The following is a 27817-nucleotide window of genomic DNA, read 5'->3' on the forward strand; positions in this document are numbered from 1 at the left end:
ATGGAATTCGACCTCAAATAGAAGAGGCCATTGCTCATGCCAAAGCAGCTGGAATGCGAATTGTTATTGCTATAAACAAAGTGCGCTTGCATTTATTCTGAGATTTTCCACTGTGTGTTGGCTTGTATATCATTTAGTCTCATTTGCATTCTGCTTTTGATGTATGAAACATGATGACAAATCTCCTCTTGCTTATGGGAGTTGGCATTTTCAGTTCTCATAATCACAATACTGCTAAAGTTTGATGTTTCTAGATTTTTGCATCATAGCATATTATCTTATATGCATTCTGTTCTTTGGGATAATTTTAAAAGTCCTTTGGGTTTCTGATTGACGGAATGTATAGCAGGGAGCATTACCTGCAGGTTGCTTCTATCTCAAAAAAAAAAAAAAAACTCCTGACAATTAAAAGTGTCAGCATAGAATTCGATATTCTAATGTTGTATAATACCTATCCTGACACTTTCAATTATCAAGAAAAGGGATTTTTGTTGGTAGATGGGATGTTATAATAGCATAGTTTTCCTGACATGTTGAATAGTATGAGTCTATCCCCACATTGGAAGGGACAACACTCGCCCTAGGTGTGAGGATAGATAAAGTGTCAGGTTAGATTATCTATACTGACACTTTTAAATGCCGTTAAAGGCCATTTTTGTTGTAGTGATAATAATAATTATAATACAATAAATGGGTTCATTAATAACATCCAATAGCTTTGACGTTTAAGGAATAAAAGCAGAATCCACCGTCAACTTATGTTTTCTTCTTTTTTTTTTTTTGACAAATCAGGAGCAACTCATCTAACATATGAAATGATGTTTTTTATCTCTCACATATTAGTTTTGTATTTTTTTAGGTCACTTATAGATGAAATGATCATTTTTCATCTTATATATAAAAAAAAGCACCGTTTTAGTTCCTCTACTCATTTCTGCTAATATTCTTATATAAAAAAATCACGTGCAGCTCATACCTCACATTCTTTTAAGTATAAAACCGGAAATTTGCAGAAGAAAAAAGCAAAAACATCTAATGATTAGCTGCAATTGACACCATATGCATGATTAGCGTACTGGATTACTTTCCACTTTCTAAGGTGTGCGTGATTTACTACTAATTTAATTACTACGGGTTCTCCAGCAGTTTTCTTTTATAGGATCTGTCTGCCAGGTCAAACGGCACTGCATAATAACATCAAAATGTTTTCCCAGCTATAAAGTAGAAATTTCAGACAGGAGTCTAAGGAAATCAATCTATATATTACATACTTAGAGTAGGAGTGAGTTTTTTGCCAAAATAACAATCTTGCTAAAAAAAATATTTCCAATATGATTTACTTTCAAATTTTATTTCCATAATGATGTTATTGTTGCCATCTAGTTATCCTGATTATCATATAGGATAATAAGAAAGAAAGTTCTAATCTAGTTTATAGTTTCCAACATTAACTAAAAATTTAAATTTTTTTTATTATAGAGACACAAGAAAATTGCATAACTTTTTAATTGATTTAATTGTAACAAGGGTCACACCCCTTGCCAGAGTTGTTATTGCCACATCCCATTCTTCTTTCCTCTTAGACTTGAATAGAGATGTCAATCCATCTAGGTTTGCACCATAATCAAATTGAAATATTCATTTATTCAACTGACAGGCAATATAGGTCACAATTAATGGATGATTATTTCTCTCTAGTTTTTGGCATTTTGCTTGACAATTTGTGGCAATTCAATGTCTTAGCAATCAATAGTACATAACAAAGCATTTCTTTAGTGGATGTCCAATAGATGCTGTTCATCATCCAACTATATACCGTTACCAGAAGATCTATATGGAGTATTGTATGCAAACTCACAATAGCATCATAAGTTGTTACGAAGATCATCCAACTATAGTTAGTCGTGATAATCATCAATATAAGATTGTACAAGTAAACCAAAAAGACAGAAGGCATCATAAGCAGTTGAGCTATAAACATTAGTAAAGGGGCAGGAACAATTGTACTCTAATATCTCTTTTAATAGATTTTAAACACTATAACACCTTTTGAACATATTGTATATTATTGTAATTTATTTTTACAATTTTTTATGAGAGCTACAGTATTCGATATGTTAGCACAAAAAATCGCATAGCGGAAGTAACATTGGAATCTCACAAATCAATCAATAAATCAAACAAAGGATGAAGTTCTTTCCAAGACATAAAATGAAGGAATAAATGTCCACAAACCTACTGGTCACAAGCACAAGTCCCGGAAACAATAAGTTGGAGAAGTAAAAAGATAACAACAAAGCTTCAACAAAGTTTCATACTCTTAATTGTCTAATCGCCCTTTGGGTAGAGGAAGGCAAAGTATTACGCTGGAGAGGAAATAATTTTATAACTCAAATATCACAAGTCTCTTAATAACAAAAGTCGGACTCAAGTCTTTAAATAAACACATAAAACCATAATATTTATTTCAATACTAATATCTAAACACAAGTCTATTATATTTCCTAAATCAACTATATTTCCTAAACCAGTTTTGACACAAATTCTAATCTAGTTATCAAATAACAAATCAACTTCTAAAACTATTAAAAGTCTAAATAGTTTGTTTTAATTTTTTGTCAACAAGATATATATGGCTTAAAACATATTAATTACATTAGAGTGATGTGACATTATTTGGATGGCACATTTTGAATTTTTGCCTAAGTAAAAACTTTTGAACCGTGAATAGAACAACCATATGTGCCCCATTTCTGTAATCATCATCCCTCCGAATATTCATACAAATCATCTGTTTAACCTTCTACAAGTGACATTACCACAGAAGACAAAATGCAATGATTTGGAATTTATTATTAGTCTAAAAACTCAGCATCAAAGTCCTATCAAAATTCCAACATGCCTAATACTCTAATCTGGTGGGGTACTGGAGCTACCCTCTACGTCCCACCTCGTGATAGGCAGCGCTGGGGCTCACAGTTCATAGGCTCACCCTTTGAATCCTTCTCACGTTCGAATCCTTCTCAATGACTTCATATTTCTTTGTCAAGCACAATTTCTTTAGTCCCTCATTCCTTAGTTTCATGGTCAACTATTCGTCATGTTTCTCATCGTAATTATGACAACTTTGGGCGGATTTGATATGTTTCTTGTATCCAACTTGTGAATATTGGACAAAAAATTGAATGATTTCTTTAATACATGCTAAAATTTAAGTCATCTACACAAATGGACAATCTATTTTGATACATAATTACCATAAATTAGCAGTGAGCCTCTGGTAGCAGATAAGATATTTATGGATTTCTGTAACAGGTGCATATGTCCCAAGGCACTCATTAAATAACGGAGGATTGAGGTGTTAATCCTTGAAAAGGTTTGGTCGCCAGTTAATTGGATCTCCAAGTGATACCTTTTTTTTTTGTTTTGAAATAGTAGGGTTAAATAGACAATATATATATATAAATGAAAGCGGAAAATAAATCTAAAGCATAATAAATTTTAAAAAAATGTGTGTTAACCAGTGTCTTAAAGACACAAATTTTTATAAAAAGATATTCCTAAAAGAGTACTGACATCAAATTGATGAGTTAAAGTAATTGAATGTTGGGGAATTTTAAATATGAGTGGGCCTGCGCTTGCATGGTAAATTATACAGGAAAATTTTTCTTTTTCTTTTCTTCTAGTTAAACTGTCAAACTTTTGTTGATTGAAAAAAAAAAAAGAAAGTTTTTGTGTCTGGAAATGTTTACAAATGAAGTTTCTATTCAAAGAAAAAAGCATTTAATACAATTATGAAGGCAAAGAAGGGAGCATTAAACGATTTGTGACTCACTTCGTCCTGAAAGAAGTTCTCCTTAGTGCTTCATAGTTACTACTACGAGAAATGCAATTTGGAGTTTTTGCTAGGAAAGACACTCTACCTAACACTAATAATTGATTCGCCATATTATAGGACCACTTATTGATGAACAACAACAGAATTTAAAACCCTACATGAGAATCAATCAAAAAGAATAATCAGGTTTAGGCGAAACTTGTTCTTTTCTAGCAATTTAAGATAAAACTTTCCCCACAACATGACGACATTTTTTTTAAATTTTTTGATTGCCATCTGAAGGATATGATAGATGACCATTACTAACTACTTCAATAAACCAAGATCAAGGTACCCTTTGGCCTTAAAAGATCCTGTAAATGCCTGAGCAGAATAGTTCTTAGCAATTAGCATAAACCGTAGATTCTCTTTCACTTGTCAATCTTAAACTTCAATAACCCAAGCAAAGCAAGCTACAGGATAGCGATCCTTTTCATGTGTTCTCTAACACAGAACTACCTTCCTCTCATAGACTTCACTAAGAAAAACTTAGATCCAAGTTCTAGTTTTTGGCCATCTACAAGGCAAGCTGTTGTACGTGCGCTGGAAGACTATGGCTGTTTCATAGCACTTTATGATGAAGTCACTTTGGAACTTAATGAAGCTATTTTCCGTGCATCTGAGGAGTTGTTTGATCTCCCAACCGAAATCAAAGTCCTAAACACTTCTAATACACCTTCACACGGCTATGTTGGACAAGAGCCTATTATTCCTCTCTATGAAGGTTTAGGCATTGAAAATGCCACTACTCTTGATGGAGTTCAAAAGTTCACCAATCTATTGTGGCCCAATGGAAATCGTAGTTTCAGGTATACGAAATTATTTGATTCTTCATTGTTGTTTCGATTTGCATTTGTTGGGTATAACTATAATACTCGTTGTTTCATTTTTGAACAGTGAAACTGCATTCTCGTACTCGAAGATTGTGGCTGAATTAGATCAAATTGTGATGAGAATGGTGTCAGAGGCTTATGGTATAGAGAAGAATTATGAAAGTCTCCTTGGGTCGATGTCCTACCTTCTTAGGTTAATCAAGTACCGAAGACCGCATGAAAATGAAAGGAATTTGGGAATTGTCCCTCACACAGACAAGAGCTTCATGTCCATTCTTCAACAAGATCAAGTAAAAGGTCTTGAGATCAAAACTAAGGATGGCGAGTGGATGGTTATTGATCCATCTCCGTTCTCTTTCATCGTCATGGCTGGTGATGTATGCATGGTAAGTTGCACGCCCCACAGAGCTTCATCTTCCGTCCATATTCCTTCAATTTTTTTTAAGCGGCAATACCCCGTACACGAGAAGTAGTTGGCCAGCTTTTATTAATAATCAAATGTTATTACAGAGAGGGAGAAATATATTGAAACCTCCAAAGATACACAAGATGAAACTAAATAATTCCACACGAAGGGTAAGCCATTTTATTTAGGCGGAATCCCCTTTTACAAGTTTAGGCAAATCAGAAAAGCTAGTGAAAATTGAGTTTCTTGTACTACTACAAGCATAATTAGCAAGCAAATCTGCAGGCTTGTTCACTTCTCTATAGGGGAAAAAAAAGAAAAAGAAAAAGTGGTATCTCTTATATTGACTAATCTGATTCACATGTTTATTTCTCACACTCACAATCTTATTACAAGTTGTATAAATTTGTCAGATAAATTGAGATTATCCAAATATGTGTGATCCTTTGACCGTTTTTAAGTTGCGTACAACCATACATATATATACAAAGAATCATTTAGCATTTGGAAAAGGTTTCTCGAACAATCTGAAAATTATACACGAAAATTTATTTAGGGAATTGAAATTTCGAATAAATGAAATTAATTAAGTCTGAAAGCTGAATAGCCTGAGGGATAATGCTACGAAAATACTAACAAGACGAGCAGGCTAATAATTGGAATATCAGGTGCTACCACAATTATCGCATTATCAATACCATGACTCTAATCATTGTAGCTTTTATGTTTGAGGGATATTTCATTATCAATTCTATGACTCTAATCATTGAAGTATTTATGTTTGAGTTAATTAATCTCTAGAGTTCTTTTTGTGATGTGGATGGCCTAGGCATGGACTAATGGCAGGATTGAACCTCCACACCATCGGGTTATAATGACCGAAAATGCAGAAAGGTATTCACTCGGCCTATTTACATTCATCAGAGACTTGATTGTTCATGTACCAGAAGAACTAGTTGATGATGAGCATCCGCTGCAGTTTAAGCCATTCGATCACTACAAGTATATTGACTATTACTACACTGATGAGGGCAAGCGATCAAAATGTCCCATAAGAGACTACTGTGGTGTTTGAGTTGTCAGCCCTATGCCTAAGTTGATGAAAATCTGATAGTACTGAGCATTAAGGAATGAACTTAAGGGCGAAGAGGAAGGCTATGTGCTGGCAAATTAGATGAAGAAGAAATAAAGATTTGGAAAATGAATAACTCTTCGATTTAAGAGTTTGTGTTATATGCAGAGTCAACCTATTAAATGTACGTTTAATATCTAAAATCATGAAACAATCAGTCCCTTAAATACATGTATCATAGCCAGTCATGTTTGGGCTCTATCTTTCTTCTTGCAGAAGTGAAATATGAAGGCTGAACTTGTTCCATGATCTCCACTTCGCAAATCCAATATACTTTTGCCATTTGCGAGCTGAATACCATACCAGTTGTTCTGTTAATTTCAGGTTGGACCCAATACTGATTTTAACATCTTCATAAACTTTTACATGCATGCGACAAGTCATTAGTTAATCGAGCAATTTATGTCGCCAAAAGTAATTTCTCAAACCTGGATCAAAAGATCCAAGGTGTAGAGTCTGGTGATTAAGTGCATTGCGCTCATGTCTCTGGCTAAGGAAACTAGTAAAGCAAAATTATCCTGCCAAAACAATTTCATAAAAAAATGACAACACTGTGTTTGTATACCCTTTATCAACTTAATGTTTCTTTGATTCTTTCTGATCCTCTATGTCATGTCATCAACGAGAAAGCTCTGCAGTGGCAGTGTGGCACCTGCCCCCAACCCTAGTAACAAACAGGTTAAGGGTAGGGATGATTGTCAGTGCAACTATTCTGGGAATAAGTCCATTGTTTAACAATCTACAATACTCCAAATATAATGTATGCTTAGAACACTTGTTTTACAAGTTCATACACAGTATTAAAACGATGTAGACACGTGATTTGAGATTTACACTTTTCAAATTTTACAATTTGACAAATCATAGCCATGAACCTTTGGATATGGTTGCTTTGAACTTTTTCTAAATTTTAAGCAACCGTTCCTACCACTGTTTCATTGCAAAGCTAATCTATGCATTAATCTTTACACTGGTTGTCAAACTCCCAAACAAGCATTAACTCCATTTCATGCAGCAGCTTCAGTAATATCCAATACCTCACTCGGAAGTGGAAGAAGAGACAAGTGGAGGTATTTTCATAATGGTCTTCACGTCATTGTCGGCCTCAACCAGGAGCTCCTCAAGCTGTAAACGAGGCCACTGATTAAATAATAAATACACCAAGAATGCTGAAGGCGAATTCAAACAAAGGACAAGAACTGACAGAGTTCATGACGTTATGTCATGTGTAAGAACCTAAAGGGTCCTGTGAATATTGACCGAATTATTAATTAATAAATAAAAATTTATTGTGCTAAACTCATTATCAATCAGTTATTTATTGTGCAAAACTACAATTACATATATTATGCTATATCTCACACAATGAGATTAAGCAAATGATAGTACTAATTCTAACTATGGAAAGGAGAAGAACATATGAGAAATTAGTGCCATGGCTAAATGAAACACTAAAAGAAAAAGTCTAATTAATTTTTTTTTCACGTTTTCATTCCTTAGAATTCTTAATACACATCTAATGCAGTTTCAAAAAAGTTGCTATCTCATTTCATCCTAAAATTTTTCCTATTACAATTGAAACTTTAGGAACTATAATTATCACTCCCTACGTCCCATATATTTAATTATGTTTGGGGATATGTGTTTTTTAAACAAAACATTTTTCTTTTTGTTTCATTTTTACCCTTAATCATGTGCTAGTCAAAATAAAAAGTAGGAAGCAATTCCATCACATTTGTTTTTATGCATCATTAATGAAGGGTATAAGGGAAATTTCAAAATATAAACTAGTTAGAAATATCATACATGACAATTATTTTGGGACAGTCAAAAAAAGAAAGTATGACACTTTCAATGGGACGGAGGGAGTAGTAATCAAAACATTGGAAACAAAAAAGTGGATTGTCAAAATTGTTGACTAGCAAGAATTTGATTCTAATCATCACGCATTTTTGAATTTTCGATAATGGTCCTACTTTGACTAAAATCAAAGGTTTTGTGCACCATATTTGTTTCGATTGAAACATTCAAGTTTTGCTATGGCTCAAACATTGGTGTCCAAAATTGTATTTCTTCTAATCAAATATCACTTTAGAGATAGAAATCATCAAGTAGTTACACCCTTCTAGCAACAAAACAAAAAAGGAAAAGAATCAAGCAGTTACATCCTCCGACTCTAAAACAAAGAAAAGTTCTGCATTAACCATTATGGGTTATCACAAAGTAGACATCACAGTTTTCTTTAATGCACCCAAAAGATAAAGAAAATGAGCTGTGACATCATACAAAAAACCTAGAAGAAAGACGCAAATATGTACAGCAGAACAGAGCATTCGTTTTTCTCTTTCTTATTTTCTTTACATACAGATAGACACGGTGGGGTGCTCTGGCCAAGGCGACGGTGCAACGGCAACGCATCGGACAAACGTGACTACTGCAGTGGGCCTTTCCCACGCCTGTCTTCATCTTACCCAATTGCCATCAGCTGTCGTTCGACAGCTTTCTGATCTTATAAAAGATTATCCTGCAACACTCTCGTGTGCATGAAAATTTAATATTGGAAAGGTGTTAGACCAGTCGGGCACCAGTCCAAGTATTTTAGGTAAGCCTGAACTTGAAGATTACATACTATACATGGATGCTACTACTGAAGAATATATTCTAAAATGGTTGACGACTGATGACCAAAAGTATAAGAGAAGGAAAATTATTGCTCAGAAGACTCTCAATATGATTCCAAGATAAGATTCCAGTGCAGCTAAATGACATACCATTGTGTTAAGGGCAATTAAGCAGAGCTCTGTCTGGTTGCTTCCGTCGGCAATTAAAGTGCACTGCAATCATATTTGAAGTGAATAAAATATAAATGTGGCAAAATGGTTATAGAGGCAAAGTGGAATAACATCAAGCTTCAATTACTTTTGGCTTTTTTTTTGTAAGTCATGCTTCATTTACATTGATAGCAAAGAGAACTATTACAATAGTATTCAGAAAAATTACAATTGGATCATGTGACCTGCTTAGTGTAAACCGTTACATAATACTTGATTGATGTTTCAGTGAGCTCACATACACACATACATATATGTATGGATTAATCTTTTCTATATCGATGATATATACATTATAAAATTTAAATTTGAAATTTATTTTTTATGCATAAATCATGGATCTAATAATGATAATATATATACACTGTTACTATATATAAGATTTACCATATATATCCTTGTAAAAATGACCTTAATTAGTGCTAGCAGTATTCCAACACTTGCACTGAAACTGTGAGGTGAGATACTTGTACATCCCGGATAACTAATACCTAAAAGTATATAATTGGCCTCCACATCCTGGCAAAAAATCGGCACTTGGCGCTGGTCAACGGGTCCCCTGCGTCGGCTACTTGCTTGAGTGCCGCTAAGCTACTTGCACCATTGGCTGGGCGATGGGAAGGAGCACAGCTAAGGCCTTCATGTCACCCTACAGGTCGCGGGGCGCAACAAATACGTGGATGGTGAAACTTACGTAAAATAAATAATTTATATATTAATAAAACATGAAACATCTTTGCTATATATTAATAATTTATATATTAATAAAAAATTAAACATCTTTATTATACTACCAAAAAATTTTGACACATATGCAAATTTATCCGTCATAAATACATGTATTAGGTTACAATTTCTAGTAAATTATATATTGGGAGAAATATAGTTTTACTTTTTTTTTTTTTGTCTACACAGGGGTGTCCGGGTCAATCCTTACGGGACCCGACTAATCCCCTGCGGCCCGACCAGGCGCCCCAACCCAGCCCAAGCACGATATGTGCGCAGAGGAATCCAGCAGAGCAGAGACTCGAACTTGAGACCTCTCGGTCACCGGTGGGAGGTGCTACCGCTGGACCATTCACGCGGGGGCGGGAGAAATATAGTTCTACACATGCATTGTTTTATTTGGTCCCTAATGTTCACCTAAAGTTTCAACAAAAACATATTTGGTCCCCTAATGTTCAACACATGCACAATTTTAGTCCTTGAAGTTTCAATAAAAATAAATATGGTCCCTAATTTATCTAACTTGAAGAAGATTTAGGATAACCGAAAGGTTTTCTCCAATTACCGAATTTAGGCTTGTGTGTATCAAATTCAACTTAAAAATAAAAAAGAAAAATGGGGCTAACTTTAAACAAAAAGATTATGGACTAAAAACTTGCATGCTAGCATGCCACTAGTTAATGATTCTGGAAAAAAAGATGAAAACAAGATGAAATGTGTTAAACTACAAAGTTGAAACCATTCAAAGTAGCTAACTCATCGATCCAATACTCGTTTTCACTCTCTATCACTACAGTGCTCAAGAGAAAAAACCCTATGCCCTATTTTTTTTGTATAATTTGAAAATTTCTTTTTTTTTGTGTTTTCTTGATTAATTAGTTACCCATGATTCACAAATGAGTTATCCTTATTATTTAAATTAAGCTGCTACTTTGCTTTATTTTTTTTGAAATCCAATTTAACGAATTCATGACTACATGTGACTAGATTTCATCAAAAATTGAGAAAAATCTGTCAATTGTCCTAAATCTGCATGAAATTAAAAGCATGAGGGACCATATTTGATTTTGCCGAAACTTTATGGACTAAAAGAGCATAGTTGCCAAACATTAGGGACTTATATATATTTTGCCTAATCTTTTGAGACTAAAAGTATTCAATTGTCTTAAATTGAGGACTAAAACTGTATTTCTCCCTTATATATATATAGCCAAAACTATGAAACACTTGAGTGAAAAAAATACCTATCACACCAATGAAGTTTTAATTTAGGGGTTAAACTCGAAGGCCAAGATCCAAAGGGGTTGGATATAGGTCTCACAAGTGTGAGGGTTGATTGTAATTTGAATGAATTGTAATTTGTATTATATATTGATTCCACGATGGTGACTTATGGAGAATCATAGACAAATTTAGTAAATGCAAAACAAAAGAAGTAGTTGAGTGCCAAAAAAGCGCTCACGATGTCGTAACAGTATATCTAAACCAAATCCCCTATAGAAACCCACTCAAACACACTAATCATTGCCAAAAGTTGCCCCCATACAATTTCTTAATCGTAATCAATCAACAAAGTAAAACTATGGGTTCCCCAGCACCAAGAAAGCTTCTTGTTGTGGACTTCACAAACGAAGAACTGAAGCCGGGTTCAAGCTCTTGGGCATCGGCATGCAACGATATCCAGCGTGCCCTCGAAAACCACGGCTGCTTTATAGCTTTGTACAACAAAGTTTCTCCCGAACTTGATAAGGCCATCTTTCAAGCAGCTGATGATTTATTTGACCTCCCGACCGAACTCAAAGTCCAAAATATCAATGAAAAACCTTACCACGGCTACATTGGCCAAATTCCCTTTGTTCCACTCCATGAAGGCTTAGGGATTGATTATGCCACCACTCTTGATGGAGTACAAAGCTTCACTAATCTCATGTGGCCCAAAGGAAACAAATCTTTCAGGTGGTTTTTTTTTTTTTTTTTGTCTTTTAACAAGTATCATATATCTGTAGTGCTTGGGATAGATAACATTTTAAAGTAAGTACTTTTTCTTTTCAATTTATTTATGTTTGATTTATGATTCTCGTTACCTTCAATTCTAGTTCCTTTTGGTTGCTCTTACCTGTTTTCTTTTGCATCAAAAAATTTTCAGTGAAAGTTCATTTTCATTTGCAAAGACAGTGGCGAAGTTAGATGAAATGGTAATAAAAATGCTGTTCGAAAGCTATGGTGTTGAGAAATACAGCGATTCTCACATAGACTCGACCAGATATCTTCTTCGGTTCCTTAAGTACAGAGCCCCAGAAGCGAATGAGACCACCATGGCTTTTCCTTCTCATACTGATAAGAGCTTTTTGACCATCCTTTATCAGAACCACATTTCTGGCTTGGAAATAAGGACAAGGGATGATGAATGGATCAAAGTTGATTTTCCTCAAAAATCCTTTGTTGTGATGGCCGGGGATGCCTGCCAGGTTTGATAATTGCGAACAAGTCATTTGCTAAAATGCATGAGCCATATATTTATTGCATTAAGATCACAATAGGACAAAATGGGAAGATAAATAAATAATTTTGTCTCTCAACCATGAAAATTGATTTACTCACAAGTTCTAGGGAACAAAGTGAACACTATGCATAAGAGCTTGAGCTTATGTTGCTTACAAAGTGTGACAGTAGAAAGGTTTTTTGTTGCATGAATCAAACTAGAGACACTTCTTTGTGCTTATTACTAAGCTGGATTCTTCTATTTTTTTGCTCTGAGGGCAGAGAATAAGAAGTGGGCCTGGTTTAATTTGTTTGCAAAAGTTCACATTGTCATTGCCAAAGTATCCTGAATTTAAGGAGTTGGTGATGTGTTATTAGTATTTCTATTGTGGGTCCACTCCCTCTTTTGTGTGTCTATTCAATGGCTTTGGGATATAGGATAGAAAAGGCCTAATATTAAAGAAAAGTAGACATTCACTTAGCTAGACAAGTCAAAGAAATCTAATACCGTTGTGTATACTGAAAATTTTCACTCCCTAGTGTCAACAAATTAATCTGCAGATATGCCAAACACACAAAAATCACACGTATAGTAGGTTTGAATTTTATACTTGACAGTTGTGGGTGAAAAAAGCGTAGGAAGAAGTGGAAGTATTAAAAAAACAATTCAGCGTTTGCATGTCAAAGTAAACGTGTAAATTCTAACGTTTTCGGCCTTGGATTAGGCTTGGAGTAATGATAGAGTGCTTTCTTCCAACCACAAAGTAACCATGGACGCCAATGGAAAAGAAACAAGGTACACTATAGCCTTATTCTCATTCCTCAGCAAGATGGTGCAAGTACCAGAAGAATTAGTTAATGATGAAAAGCCACTGCAGTTCAAACCATTTGTCCATATAGATTTGCTCAACTTTTACGCCACTGACCAAGGACGGAAATCACAAAACATCCTCAAAGATTTCTGTGGTGTTTGAAGAAGGTCTATGTTGTGGTAGTGCCATTTCAATTGTATGTATGTGAACATCCTAAAGTTGATGTACTAAATAATTGCTACGTCTATGAGTTCTTGGCTCATTTAACCAAGAGGGTCACATCTGTAGCGTTTGGTTGATTGTCATGTATTTCCTGTAAGAAGTTTTATTCTGGTTTCATATCCACAAGTCTGATTAATGTATGGTCCTGAAAAGATGATTGTAGTAACCTATATCTTGTATGAGATCTGTGCGTGCATTATTATAAGAATCAGAATCAGAATAGGAGTGAGAATCAGAATCAGAATATTTGTTTGATGCTGTGATTTTAGAATTGACATGTTTTGAAATTTTTGACAGCTTCGTCATTCATCTCCACCAGAGAAGTAGAAGCCTAAATTCTTGGTACCATTTTACTCGAAGTGCACTTGTTTAAAAAAAAAAAATCCAAAATCAACTCGCGTTGCCGTATGCAATTGAAATGCAGAGTCAAGTGGGCAACTTGAAATTTTTCTTAGATAATGACTGAAATAACGTGTCAACTTTTTAATGTTAGAGATGCAGATTACATAGCATAGTTGACTACCTTCATTAATTATTGGGTTGCAATTTATATTTATAGAGAGCATACCTACCTCAATCATTTCCATCCAATAATTTCTTTAATATATCTTATCATTTGAGCCGACTTACACAAATCGACAATTAGTCTATATCTACAAGCAAGAGGTCTTCTGTTACACATAGAAGTGTAACACTTCTATTACACACTCTAAAATAGTGAAATAATGACATTTGTCAATTTTTAAAGTTATCAAATATGGCTTCTTGTTAAGTTTTGCTTTTACTAACTCAAGCAACTATCAGTCCTTAATCCACTAACGAAGACCAATGTTTTGAAAACTGGATCAAATTGGCCAGTTCGACTGGTCAAACCACAAATCGGCCAATGTCTTCAATCGGTTCAATAATTGATCCAAAAGGTTAATTAAATCGGTCAAAAACCGATTGGACCGATAAAACTGGTAAAACAGGGTGATTCAATTGGAGTTTCTTACTTTTTTTTTATTTTTTAGAATAAATATTTCAGCTTTATTCACATTATTTGATATTAAAAAATAAATAATTAAACCTTTGAATCGGGTTGAATTGATCAAACCACAAACCAAAAACTCTTCCAGTTCATTTTTGTTTAAAAACATTGATGAAGATCTTATCCTTTATCGATCCAAAGAAAGCACAATAGTCAAACGATCAAAACAAGAGCAAACTGGGGTTCTTCCCCTTTCGCTTCCCACGCCTTCTTGCTATTCTCTAACAAATGAATTAATCCTTCTCATCAAAAGCTGCATAGCTTCAGTTTTGAAATAATTTCTTGTGAGATCTTATTATGAGAGAGCAGAGGGAGATTTCCATTAGAGAGAAGAGGGATTTGGGGTTTTCACTTATTCATCAATATAGTTATGAAGTTGGGTTTGGGGATTTGGAAGAAAAGAGGGAGAAGAAACTTTTGTGGATGGAGAAGAAAACTAATGGTCACCTGGGTGAAAACAAGTTTTATTTGTTAGTTTAAGGAGGATGACAAATGTCACTATATATATTTGGGTGTGTATAAGGACTGTTACACTTTTGGGTGTAACATAAAGATCCGTAGCCAAATCTACGACAGTCCCGGAGAAATCATTAATAGCTCAGGTTAAACCAGTAAAGTGTCCAAATCAAAGGAGGACAAATAATAGAGTCAGTTTTATGTAAATATGGCTGGGAGAATATGCATTTCGAGGTACTCCTAAGGGCACTGGCTAGAAAAGCTATTTTAGAAAAAATGAAAAATAGATAAATTGATTAGATGCAAAGGAATAATATAAGCGAGTGCGTCTGTATTTGAAAACACGGGGTGTCATTGAGAACATAAAGAAAGCATTTAAATATTTTTTGTTAAGGCATAAAAAAGGAACCATTAAATGTGTTATTTTAATACTCAGTTCATCCCGAAAGATTTTATCATTAATTGCAATGAGGAAAGAGGATTTTTAAGTTTATGTTCAACCACATAGTAATCAATCATGAATAAAATCTAGTGATTAGGGGAGGATTTTTAGATCTTTTCCCACAATCAGGTATATGATTTAAATCCTGAATCTGATAGTTGGGAGTGGAAAGGGTGGATCTGGCAATTAGGGATGGAAAAGATATGGGAAGGAGTGAGAGGTAGAAAAAAGAATCATGAATAAAATGCTTACACGCATTGAACGTACTTAACATTAATTAGTCATTGCCTACAAATTGCTCTTGAATGACTAAAAGTAAAACATCTGCTAGTAGCAAAAAGACAATTATGCCCTTATTGGAGGAAGATTGTCACGAGCCTTTTTCTTGTTCATTTTTTCTACTTTTTTTTCCCTAAATACGTTTACTTTCTTTTTTCTCCTTTTCCGGTCCTATTGCGACGTACAAATTTTGACAACAATGTGCTAATAAACTTCTTCTCATGATCAAATATATACTGTTATTCTTTATGAAAAACATTCTATTCTATTAACACAACCATATTATGCATTATTAGTTAATAGATATAGAAACTAAATATTTATTAAAATGATTTTAATCTCGTTTTTCTTCTTTCTTTCTTCTTTATTCTTATTAACTTCTTTTCACACCCAATTATATGTATCTAATATTATTTTTCCAATGAAAAATGATTAACTATCTTAAATATCATAATGAATTCAAAATGTATGGATAGTGAAAATAATTTATGTACATTTTATGTTTATTAACAACTGCTTAATGTTTTAACTGATACTATTTAAACTACTCAAATCATTTATACTTAAATTAGATTTACTAAATATATGCTTTTTGATAAGTAAATAACTATGTATTTAATTGTAAACATGACAGGAAATTCTTGTCATCAGAATAGGATTGGAAGCCAGATAAATGAATTTAAACATAATGAAAAATAAAATAAAATGGGTTATGTGACATTTTTCACCAATGAGAGCATGATTGTCTTTTCGCTGCGCACATACATTTGATTGTCAGCCATAGAAGACAATTTATAGGTTTATTTGCAAAATAAAGATTTTATTAAAAGCGAGTCCATGACAAATAGACTCGATACCAAATTGTTGGATTGTAGTGGGCTCTAATAGCAAATTAATGGATTAAATCCACTAATAATGGAGCCAAACTAACAATTTTATTACATTCTCAGTGTATATAATAACATCACAAAATAAACTTATACTAGACACTATTAAATTAAACCTCATCTTGAGAACATTTGATCTAATTTTATCGAAGTCTCACTCTTGAGATATCTATTCAAATACTCATTTAACAACTAAGCTCGTTAATTTAGTAGTCAAAACTTCCCATTTTCATGTTGCAAAAATAGACCTCTACCAATTCTTTTGACAAACTACTACGATAATGAAGAAAGAAACAAAATCCTAGGAAATGTAAATTCATAAACGAATGTGGCCCAGATGTTGCCATAAGTTAGTGATGACTTTAACAGTGAACACAAAATTTTAGATTGTATAAATAAGCGAATGGAGTCTAAAAAAAATAAGGAAAGGTGTGTCAAAAGAGAGTTCGGTTACGCCTCATCCTAAGTGGAATTTAACAACATAAGGATCTGTATACAAATGTAATGTGGGTGAATTCTTAATTTGTGATGAAAAAAAAAAGTCATTCTACAACTGGGGCGATTTTTGAAGGTTATTCTATACAAATGGGGTCTTCGCATTCCGGGAATGTGAGCTCAGTGCCAGCTCACCGAGCTCGCATTCCGCGAATGCGAGGTCAGTGAGCTCGCATTCCGCGAATGCGAGCTCACTGTATACCAAGAAAGCTCAATAGGAAATACTGTAGTAGGAATAGTAATAGCGGGGGGAGGTATGGTACAGGTAAAGTAACAGAGACAGAGAAGAAAAGTAAAAGCAAGAAGAGAGGGCAGAGAGGAGGCAGGCAGCAGTAACATTTCAAAAACCTGTACAATCTTCTCATGATCCAGCCACGCTACTGTTGTGTTCTTCAGTCACCAACTCTTATAAAGCTTACACCAAAAAACAAACAAAAATAATCCATAATTTTATTTTATTTTTGATAGTACTTACTCCTACTACTATTACAATAACCATGATAACCATAACCATTTGGTTTTCACCTTTTAGTTGGGCCATCATCCTTAGCAGGATTACTACTTGCAACTCTTGAGAGCCTTTGAGCCCTTTTCCTTTTACCACTCGACATTAAAAGTCATATTATATTATTAACAAGAGGAGAAGACCCCCAGCCACGATAAAAGAGAGAGAAAAAAAAAAAAAAGAAACCAAGGACCGCTTCTTTAGTTTATGGACCCCCAGCCATAAAGGCAGCATAGTTGCGGCAGTAGCAGCAGATGCAACAGAGAGGTGCAGTGGAGAGCTCAATAAGTAGACCTCGCATTTCGCGAATGCGAGCTCAATAGAGCTGAGCTCGCATTCCCCAAATGCGAAGACCCCCCTACGGAATGCCTCATCAAAATCACCTCTTTTATAGAATTTTTTTAAAATTCATCACAAAATTGGAAATTTCTCAATGTAATGTCTATCTGAAATAGGAACGACAAAAGGATCTGTATTCAAATAACAATCCTATGAAACAAGTAACATGAATTTACTCTTCAAATGGAATGTCTCACATGATACTTGTTTTATACAAATAACACGATATGAAATTGGAATGCAAAGAACTAAAATGAGAATTTCCCTTTTGGTAAAGAAGGCTTTCCCATTACAAGTTTACTACTATTGCCACACAGCACACAGAAAATAATAATACTAATAATAATAATAAGTTGACAACCGATGATGCCATCATCCATTGAGTAAATGAATAATGGTACTTTTTCACTTTGAAGCAGCATCTGCTGCCCTAGATAGGATGATTTGGAGAATTCTAAAAAGTTCCTCAGTCTCTGGTATAATACCATGAATAGCTTTGTCCGAGGAAAACCTTTCAGCCCATCCCACTAGGGCAGGTGTCTTGGATTCATCAAGAAAATTCACATCTAACTGAATTCCCCAAGCCTTTAGCCATCCCAAGTAGCAGCCCAGAACGATATCAAGAAAACTTATTGTTTCTCCACCAAAGAAGCACTTCCCTTTGCTGGCCTTCACGAATACATCCTCAAAGAGTTTTACACCTTCTAATATTTTCTCCACCAATGCTGTTTTTGACTCCTCGTCTTTTGCAGTTGTAAGCTCCTTGAAAAATGGAATCCACTGCATACCAATTAAACACATTAGTAACGGAACAGGGACAGGCAGGAATAACGGCCAGTGAAAACGCTATATATATATATATATATATATATAGTAATTATCACAAGCTAATTTTACAATTTTATATAATTATTGTTCATGGAGACCCAATTATGAAGTTATATCAAAATTACTCGACATTATCTGAATCTTACATTTAAATTCTTTTTGTGTTGGTGGACAAATTTTAGCTACCAAATTATGCATGCTTTCAGTACATCGCTGTGCCCTTAGTCCGTCACTGAATCCTGCTACTTCACATGCACAGTGTTGAATAAAGATACAGAATTAGGGGAACGTTTGTAGTACAAACCATTCATGAAATGTTAATCACCTTGATTGCATTAAAAAAAAATTTTGCAGTCGAGATCACAAGATGCACATCGATTTTAATACCATGTGTGGGACTAATATAGAAAAAGGTATTCTATATTTATATTATGTTCGACTAGATTTACATTTTGAACAAACAGGTTTATTTATTGAAATGTACGAACTAGCAACCATCCCTACCCCCATCCCCGAGGATATGCTAGTGCCTTGTCAAGTGGAAAAAGATTGATCAAGCAGCAAATGGTATATTAGTACCTTGTCATCAATGTAAGCTGCCCAAAAGCGGGCTATGGCACGGTCGTAGGGATCAGAAGGAAGGATAGAGGGACCATCAAACCAGAACTCATCAATGTACTGCAAAATCACCAGTGAGTCACATATGGGCTTATCACCATGGAGGAGTACTGGGATGTTCTTGTGAACAGGATTAGATTTAAGAAGGAGCTCACTTTTTTCTCTCATATTCTGTGGGATGAATTCATAGTCTATCGATTTTAGATTGAGGGCAAACTGAACCCGGTTCACGTATTGGCTTGCAGGAGCACCAAGAAGCTTTACATCATTTGTTGGCATTGCTAAACCTGAGCTTAAATCCGTTGAAGACAAAGCTGAAAACTTCTTAAAGTGGATACATGCGATATTCTTGCGGGTTATTAGTTGTATTTATAGATGGAAGCTTGGAAGGTAGGCCTCTGTGAAGTGTGAAAAAGTACTGCAAGCTGATAAATGGCAAGTTTTGAAATATTGCAAATTTCAAAATACTCATTGAACGAAATATTGCTGAGAAATGGAAAAATTCAACGGTTAATTAAGGGATGGATTTAAGTTTTAACTTACACCAAGGAGCTTCACGCCATTTCAATTCACATGTCAGTATAACGTGTTAAAGTTCAGTAGTTCTTATTAGTTTGGATGTGGGGTGTTATGTGATAGGATTATTGAATAAGATGATGTGGTAAGAGATTTAATTATTTATGGAATTCTTTTTTTTCTTTTCAATGTTAAGTAGAGCTAGAAGGCTATTTGGTGAGAAAGAATGCAAGCCTTTGATGACTAATGAAATGATGTAGCGATAAAATAATGAATCCATGTAGCAATAATCTAATAGTCTATTGAGGGATAATGGGGAGAGAGAGCAAGAGGCTAATGGAGAGAAGTCTAATCCATATGCATATGTCATTTGGATTTTGGTGTCAAAACAAAGATGTTTACTAGTTATAAATTCCTTTAAAACCTGCAAATTAGGTTCCCTGTCCATTTTTCTGTGTTGTTAATTATGCTTTTGTTGTCATACAAGATGCTTCTTAGCGGAATGGAGAAATCGACAAGCAAAAGAACATGACAAGGTGCCAAATATAAGGCTAGTTGGGGGGAAAAAACATGACAAGGTGGGACAGAGTAGTGGCATGAATGAAGAAGAAAACAAAGAAAAAAGTGAAAGCTAGTATTTTAGGCTTTTTAGAGATAACGACTCGATTAGTTATTGATTCTCTAATAGTGACAACTTGATTTATTTATTTATTTTTATTTTATCTTGACAATCAATAGTAAATATTATAACCAATTCCACGTCTTCTTTCGTTCTATCCTCTTAAATTATATCAATTATTATGAATCTTTTATTGTCCCAAATTTTTATCAGTCCTCTACCCCAAAAACTAATTTTGGACAAATCATGATTAACATAATCGTGGAGGAGATTGGGTTGCATAGTAATGTGAGAGAAATTGCAAGTACGAGATTCTGGATTCAAAACCTCCCTTTTGTATAAAAATACAAAGTTTAAAAGAAAATAGCATCTGCAGTCATTAAGTATTAGCGCTGATCAAAACCGAAGGAGGATTTGGACGCATGTCAGATCCATGAAGGAAAAAACAACAGTATCTTTTAGCCTTTTTCTGGGCAAAACTCTGTTGAATTTACATGCAACAAAATTATGTCAATACATGATCATGGTACCAGAGCTAGACAGAATTAAACAATTATAAAGAAGTATGGGTAAGTTAGGAAATATCAACTGGTCACTAGAATGCCGAAGTTAAAATTGTTCGAAGTTAAACGGATTTTTTTACAATAAATAATTGTGAAGAAAGGATCCGAAATTGGGGTTTTAATTCCTTTAGTGTGCCATACAATATAGTTTTCATTCCCAATGTTTGACTTATGTGCTAAACTAGTCTCAAATTTTTTGATAAAAAAAATGTTGTGAAAATTTGTATTTTAGGCAAATTTAGGATTATTGACCAAAATTAAACAATGACTAGTGGTAAAAATCAAATTGCCATCAATCTATAGTTTGGACTTTGCATTTTTTTTGTTCCCAGTGTTTGGACTTCAAATTCTTATAATTCGTTAAATTTCAAATATTGTGGTCAAGGGCCATATGATGAAATGAGATTAGAAGTAGATTGAAATCGTGTTAGATGTGTGCTACTAATGCTAATAATTAAAATCATTGAAAAGCTAATTAAACTTCTTTTACTTCTTTTTCATGTTTTTGTTCATTTACTCTTGCCACTGATTTCTCATATGTTTCTTCTCTCTTGCAAAGTTGGTCTCAAGTTAGTGAGATTATCATTGGCTGCTACAGTGTACTATATTTGGTGGGCTAGAAATCGGAAGATATTCAATAGTATGTATCAAAATTGTGATCAAATTGTGAAAATGATTATTTCAGAGATTGATACTATGGCTATGAACTGGAAGGGTGTAAGGAAAAGCAAGGAGAACTGGGAACTTAGCTTAACTTGGAGCTTTGACCAGTGTATCTTTAGTTGATGTGCTGTATATAGAATTCTAATATATTGATTGTATAGTTTCTTATGAATTGTTTTGCAGGGACTAGTAACTCTACGAGCCCTTGGTATATGTGTTTATTGCTATATCAACAAAATTTCTTTTAAAAAAAAATAATTAGTTTAAAATTTTATCATTGCAATGTTAGATTTTGATAGAAACAAATGACAAGAATTAAAGAAAAGGATTTTTTTTTTCAAAAATTGCTAAAAGCTCTTTATATTAGTACGTAGTTTGACTAGTTATTTTAGTCACACTTCTTAATTACTACCATTTGAAGCCTACATCAACATAATCATGCAAGAATTTGTCTAATAGTGGTTAGAATAAAGTTACATATAAAATCACAATTCTCCTCTACCTTTCACTAATTCTTAGTTTATCTAGTAATATCTATATCCTATTATTCAATTGTAACTAATTTAACAAAGAGATGCTCTATAAATTAAAGGATAGCATTGTATTAGGGAACACATTTGTCATATTATATATTTGATTTAAGTTACATTTAATGTCATTTAAAATTTTAATTATAAGTTCTAAGGGACCTTGTTGATCTTAACTCCAAACTCTACTGATAAAAAATGCAAAGTTAAAACTTTTCAATAACACCAATTTGATTTTTATTGTTACTGACTCTGAGTTTTCATTCGTTGCCTTATAGTTGCTCAAAATCAGAACCTTTGAAGCAAAAAAATTAGAGACCAATTTAGCACACAAGCTAAACATTGAGATCAAAATTATATTTTTCCCTAAAATTTATAGGCAAATTGTAGTTTACCCTGAAGAAAGTAGCCATTATGATCACTTTACACCTTATAGTTCTTTTAATTCAGAGACCAATATGAACGACAATAGTAACTTAAATGGGAAAATCCTAGGTGCAATAATCGACAAGTCGCTATATATTAACCAACTTTTTACTATGAATATTGCTTGTCAACTGCATATAAGCACAGTATACGAATTAACAAGTTACTAGCCATTTCTGAAGTTATGAAGTTTCGTTTTGGCAAGAGAAGTTTTGAAGTAATTTCATTAACGTGTTACCTTTTCCCAATCTCTAACACCAGTTAGTCCCCGGGGTACATAGTGAAGAAAGCTGCAACTTAACCAGTTATTTTGGAACACTACTTCCATTATTGCAGAAAGCCAACCAACATCTACTCTGAACATTTTTTGAAACGACATTTCTAATGTTCGATCGGATTTGTTACATAAGTGCATTTTAGAGAAATAAACTTTACCTTATCTGTATCGTCCTTTGCTTGCGCACTAATAAAGGACAAGTATGGCCATAAAAAAAAGTGAATATAGTTCACGTTTGATGCCATTTCTTTAACTTTTCATCACAAGTTGTTTGCTTAGCTCTTTCCCAACATTATTGAAATAATTTCTCAATGGTGAAGTCTTTATAAGGGCGATAACCTGTACTTGAGAAATAAAGGTACGAATGTTTAAGCTAATGAAGTGGAATAACAACGGTGCGATAAAATTAAAAACAATGTTATACATAGATTATTAAAAAGGAGGAGAAAGACAAGGATATTGTCAAGTTGGTGAAGATTCTTTTATTTTGCTTGGGAATTAAGGATGCGTTTGATAAATCTGAAGTATGAAAACTGAAATTTGAAATCTGTAATTTGAATTCATTAAATTATTGAATTGTTAAGTATTAAAACTAATATATTTGAATGCATATTATATTGGGAAAATGACCTGTTTCATCCCTCACATTTCGCAAAAATATTCTTTTCGTCCCTCACTTTTAAAATGAAGCAAATTCGTCCCTGACATTTAAAAATTAAAGCTGTTACATCCCTGAACCTAATTTTCAATCTGAATCAAACCATCCAATAACCCAGTAATAAATTTGGAAAATAAAATTGATAGATCATTCGGTCAACTTCATCGTATTCACATGGCATTTATTAAACCAAAAAAATAAAAATTATAACATAAAAGGCCATTCTTTGTCTTGGAATAGTAGAGTTTTTTTTTTTTTTTGATAAATCTTTTCATGCACCGTTAGTATATCCGCTTGCGAATCTAAATGTGTATTATAAATATAAAATTTGGTGTTTAAACTTAAATTAAAATGATATGGTGGTACATAAAACCGTCAGTATATACAATGATAATGTAGAAAAAATTAATCTTTCTTTTTTATATTATAATTTTTTATTTTTTCTTTTTAGGTTCATTAAATTTTACATGAATATCAAGTTGAGTAAACCAAGTGATCTACCAATTACACCCCCAAAATTTGTAATCAGGTTGATTGGTGGTTTGATTCAGATTGAAATTTGGGTTCAGGGATGTAATAATCTTAATTTTTAAATGTCAAGGACGAAATTGCTTCATTTTAAAAGTGAGGGACGACAAAAATATTTTTGTGAAATGTGAAGGATGAAACCGATCATTTTCCCTATTATATTTAATGATAAGTGAATAACTTATCACTTATTTTTGAGAGCAAGTTTTATTTAGGAAATTTAGTGTCATTTAATTAATCCGTATATTTAATTTTTAGTTATAAAAAACGTCTAAATATGTTAAAATTTGAATCCATTAAATTTAAGTATTGAATTGAATTATCAAACAGGACTTAAGCCTCTGTAGTGTAGACAAGCATTCTTCATTGCACTAATAGAAATTTCAAACGGGAGCACGTTTGGGAGGGGCAAGAAAATGGTGTGGAATGGTGCCGCTAAGGAGGAAAAGGCTATGTTGAAGATTTTGATTACTTTGACTAGCGTCAACTTCATCTTATAGCTTTCCTAATTGGATTTTTAAGCAATGATCACAAATTAATATCACAAGGATGTAAAGTTAATTATTGATATTCAGGGGCCAAGTCTACAATATTTGGGTTGACTTTCTTAATTGACCCAAAAATAGATTTTTTTTAATTAATAAATCTATGAATTACTACACATTTTTAACACTTTTAGAGAATTAGTTAGCAGTGCAAATCTTTACTCCCTTTTTTTTTGGGACAAACCCCGTTCACCAAGGCTGCTTGCCCCTATTTTATTAATAATAATTATTATTAAATAAATACAAGGAGGGGAAGTGATGCAAATCTTTTCCTACTTCTTAAATTTTTCATTTCTATTTTTAAATTTGTTATTTTGTAATTTAAAATTCTTAATAGTTAGCTAATGAATTAAGTAAACAGCAAATTTAAGTCGATGAAATTTAGGAAAATCATAGCACCCTAACTCTAGGAGTTAAGTTTAGGGGAAATTACGATATGAATCACATTCATTATAGGTCCAAAGGGTCAAAATCTTTGAAACATATCTTGCCAATCGTGATATAAACGAATTAGTTTATCTTGGTTTTTGGATTTTCTATTATAGTACCACAACATGTCGCCCAATTTTCTAAGAAATTACCTACCATCCTAACTCAAAAAATATGCACGATTTACCAACCAACAATTATTCGATACAAAATAAGAAACCACATACCATCGCAACACATATTGTACAGAAAATGTACCGCAGCATCAAAACCATCTACCTTACAAACTGTGTCCTTGTACTTATTATACCTATTGTACATACAAGAAAATGCTAGAAAAAGTCATACTAGGGACAACTTTTTTTTCGTAAATAAGAGATTTTGAACACAGGATCTCCTACTTTACTATTCAATCTAACCTTCCCTCCACCATGGAAATGACAACTTGAGTATGTAAAAACGAATGATTAAACTGTGGTTCGAGTTGGAATGGCTTTGAGGGGTACAGCCTTCTGCATTGTAACTCCAAGCTTTTCACTCATGTCCACATCTTCTGGTTTGATCCCTCCTTCAATCTTCCAATCAAAGTTATGAATGAGCGAAGCCACCGTCGAATGAATAAACCGATCAGCCAGCGGCATTCCAAGACACATTCTCCTGCCTGTACCAAATGGAAGGAGCTCAAAATGCTGGCCTTTCACATCAATTTCACTATCCAGGAACCTTTCTGGCACAAAGGAATCAGGACTCGACCACAAGCTAGAGTCTCTACCAATAGCCCATAAATTAACAAGAACTAGAGCATTTTTGGGCACAATGTACTGGCCAATCACAATATCGGCCTCGTAATAGCGACTTATTGTGGTGGCAGGAGGGTAAAGGCGAAAGACCTCTTTAATAATTGCCTGCAAGTAAGGGAGTGCAAAAATCTGTGATTCTTGAACCAGCTTTCCTCTTCCTATGATTTCTCTAATCTCAGATCTAGCCCTTTCTATTTTTTCAGAGTTTCGCAATAACTCTGCAATTGCCCATTCCACCGTTGATGATGTTGTATCAAATGCTGCAAGGAAAAAATCCTGAAACAGAATATATATAGTCAAATACCTTCCCGAGGTTTGTCTTTTAGCTTCCAATTTTCCTTTCGGATTGCAAATTTCATTTGCAGCTTAGTTCACTTGTATAATTCCTAAATTTTCGTGACGTATTCCATATTTTAATGGACACTAACATTCATCGACTCCAGATTATGGATTACTCAGCATCCACACGCATTAAGCCCGTGTTTTGCATTTGAATGAGAACTTTATGCCCAAAAGACCTTAATTTAGTGATTAAAATTGAGACCTCAAAAATTAAAGGTCATGTGTTCGAATCTCCCCTTCTCGCTTCTTAAATTCCATTCCTCACCTATTTAAAAGAAAAATTAAAAAAGAAAAAGCAGAGAATCTCTTATTTGCTCCATTTGAGTGACAGGGTATTAATTAATGCAAGAAATAAACATCCTCATCCCATCTCCCTTAATCTTTTGACTTCCAACAAAAAATAATATATCCCGTGGATAATAATATCCTTTACCTGCAGAGTTTCGAGAAGAAATTGAGCCTACAAACAAATATCGGTCAGAATTGTTTATAACATCTGAATAAAAACAGAAAAAACTATAACTATTTATGGAATTATGGCTATTAGATTTGCCAACGATTATTAACCTTTTATAATTTTCATCAGTTAAAAAGTTTAGTAGATACTCACGAGAAGCAAATGTTTTATCTCCTCAATGCCCCATTCAGATTTTTGCTGCTGGGTGAGATCAAGGAGGACCTCCAACAAGTCATTTCTGCGCAAGTAAGCAAGAGATTTCTCTCTTTCTTGTAACCGTTGCCTGATAATTTCTTCAAATTTTTGAAGCAATTTTCCAAAGTAAAATTTGGTCTGCCGCCTAATACCCAGTGGATCAATTGCTCTGAGCACCGGAAAGAAGTCTGAAAGATTAGGTTTTGCTATGGTATCCACCACACCCGATATGATTTCTTTCAGTTCTTGAGATGAATTGGACTCGTAATTACCAAAATCAACAGAGAATAAAGTGTTGGACAGAATATTGAGGATTGTAGTGAAGGCAGCTTCACCTATGTCGACAGCTTCCCCGTTAATGCAACAGCCATCGACATAATTACAAAGCTGTTGTAGCTTTTCTTGACGGTGCCCTTGACTAGCATTGAGTCGTTCTGAGGAGAAAATTTGTTCTTTGCACAATTTACGAAGATTAAGCCATTGGCCATTTACAGGTAACCAGATAATAGAGAACTTGTGGTAGTCGAATGCTCGGGCTGAATCAAGTACTAGTTTAGAGGTGTAGAGATGATCATGTTTTTGAAGTAATTCTTTGGCTACTTTGGGTGAGGATACAATGATCATTCTTCTGTTCAGTACCTTAATTGACATCAAAGGTCCGTATGTTTTGGAGAGTTTTGCCAGTGTTGAATGGAAGATTCCACTGAGCTGGAACATATTTCCAACTATGGGATATTGGTGTGGACCGGGGGGAAGTTTACTGGACTTTTGGCCGAGATACTGGCGGAAGATCCGATACAAAATGAAAAATAATATTACTACTAGTAGTAGTAAAAGGAAAGGCGGTGCCTTGTCCATGTTTATCTCTCTCTTCCCTCTCTTCTTCTTTAGCTACAAGTTCTAAGCCTGTTCAGATCATTCGAGGTGAGGATGGCAGGATACTGATTCATTAAATATAGGGTTGATTGCGGGTTAATTGCAGTTTGCACCCCTCAACAATTCGGCTACCAAACTTTGCACACTGAACTTTCAATTTCAGCAATCTATTACCTTCAACTTTTAATTTTTAGCAC

The 27817-nt window shown here is 34.0% G+C and overlaps 4 protein-coding genes across 4 annotated transcripts; 2 read left to right on the forward strand and 2 right to left on the reverse strand.

Annotated features, from left to right (window-relative positions):
• The first annotated feature begins 4132 nt into the window (after positions 1-4132).
• On the forward strand, positions 4133-6497 carry LOC113734620 (probable 2-oxoglutarate-dependent dioxygenase AOP1). The gene is made up of 3 exons (XM_027261223.2): positions 4133-4686; positions 4775-5096; positions 5946-6497. Exons 1-3 carry the CDS (start codon positions 4313-4315, stop codon positions 6189-6191), a joined length of 942 nt encoding a protein of 313 aa, XP_027117024.2. The 5' UTR covers positions 4133-4312; the 3' UTR covers positions 6192-6497.
• Positions 6498-11250: 4753 nt separating this feature from the next.
• Positions 11251-13502, forward strand: LOC113736819 (probable 2-oxoglutarate-dependent dioxygenase AOP1). Its single transcript, XM_027263986.2, has 3 exons — positions 11251-11761; positions 11952-12273; positions 13012-13502. The coding sequence occupies exons 1-3, from the start codon at positions 11388-11390 to the stop codon at positions 13258-13260; spliced, it is 945 nt and encodes a 314-aa protein (XP_027119787.1). The 5' UTR covers positions 11251-11387; the 3' UTR covers positions 13261-13502.
• A 4404-nt stretch (positions 13503-17906) lies between these two features.
• On the reverse strand, positions 17907-19768 carry LOC113737851 (glutathione S-transferase U17-like). Its single transcript, XM_027265002.2, has 2 exons — positions 19161-19768; positions 17907-18533 (listed from the first exon to the last, which is right to left on the reverse strand). The coding sequence occupies exons 1-2, from the start codon at positions 19476-19478 to the stop codon at positions 18159-18161; spliced, it is 693 nt and encodes a 230-aa protein (XP_027120803.2). The 5' UTR covers positions 19479-19768; the 3' UTR covers positions 17907-18158.
• A 5364-nt stretch (positions 19769-25132) lies between these two features.
• LOC113737373 (cytochrome P450 76T24-like) lies at positions 25133-27655 on the reverse strand. The gene is made up of 2 exons (XM_027264616.2): positions 26703-27655; positions 25133-26026 (listed from the first exon to the last, which is right to left on the reverse strand). Exons 1-2 carry the CDS (start codon positions 27600-27602, stop codon positions 25418-25420), a joined length of 1509 nt encoding a protein of 502 aa, XP_027120417.2. The 5' UTR covers positions 27603-27655; the 3' UTR covers positions 25133-25417.
• Between the last annotated feature and the right edge of the window lie 162 nt (positions 27656-27817).

The sequence above is a fragment of the Coffea arabica genome, chromosome 3e, assembly GCF_036785885.1.
Source record: "Coffea arabica cultivar ET-39 chromosome 3e, Coffea Arabica ET-39 HiFi, whole genome shotgun sequence".
NCBI lineage: Eukaryota > Viridiplantae > Streptophyta > Magnoliopsida > Gentianales > Rubiaceae > Coffea > Coffea arabica.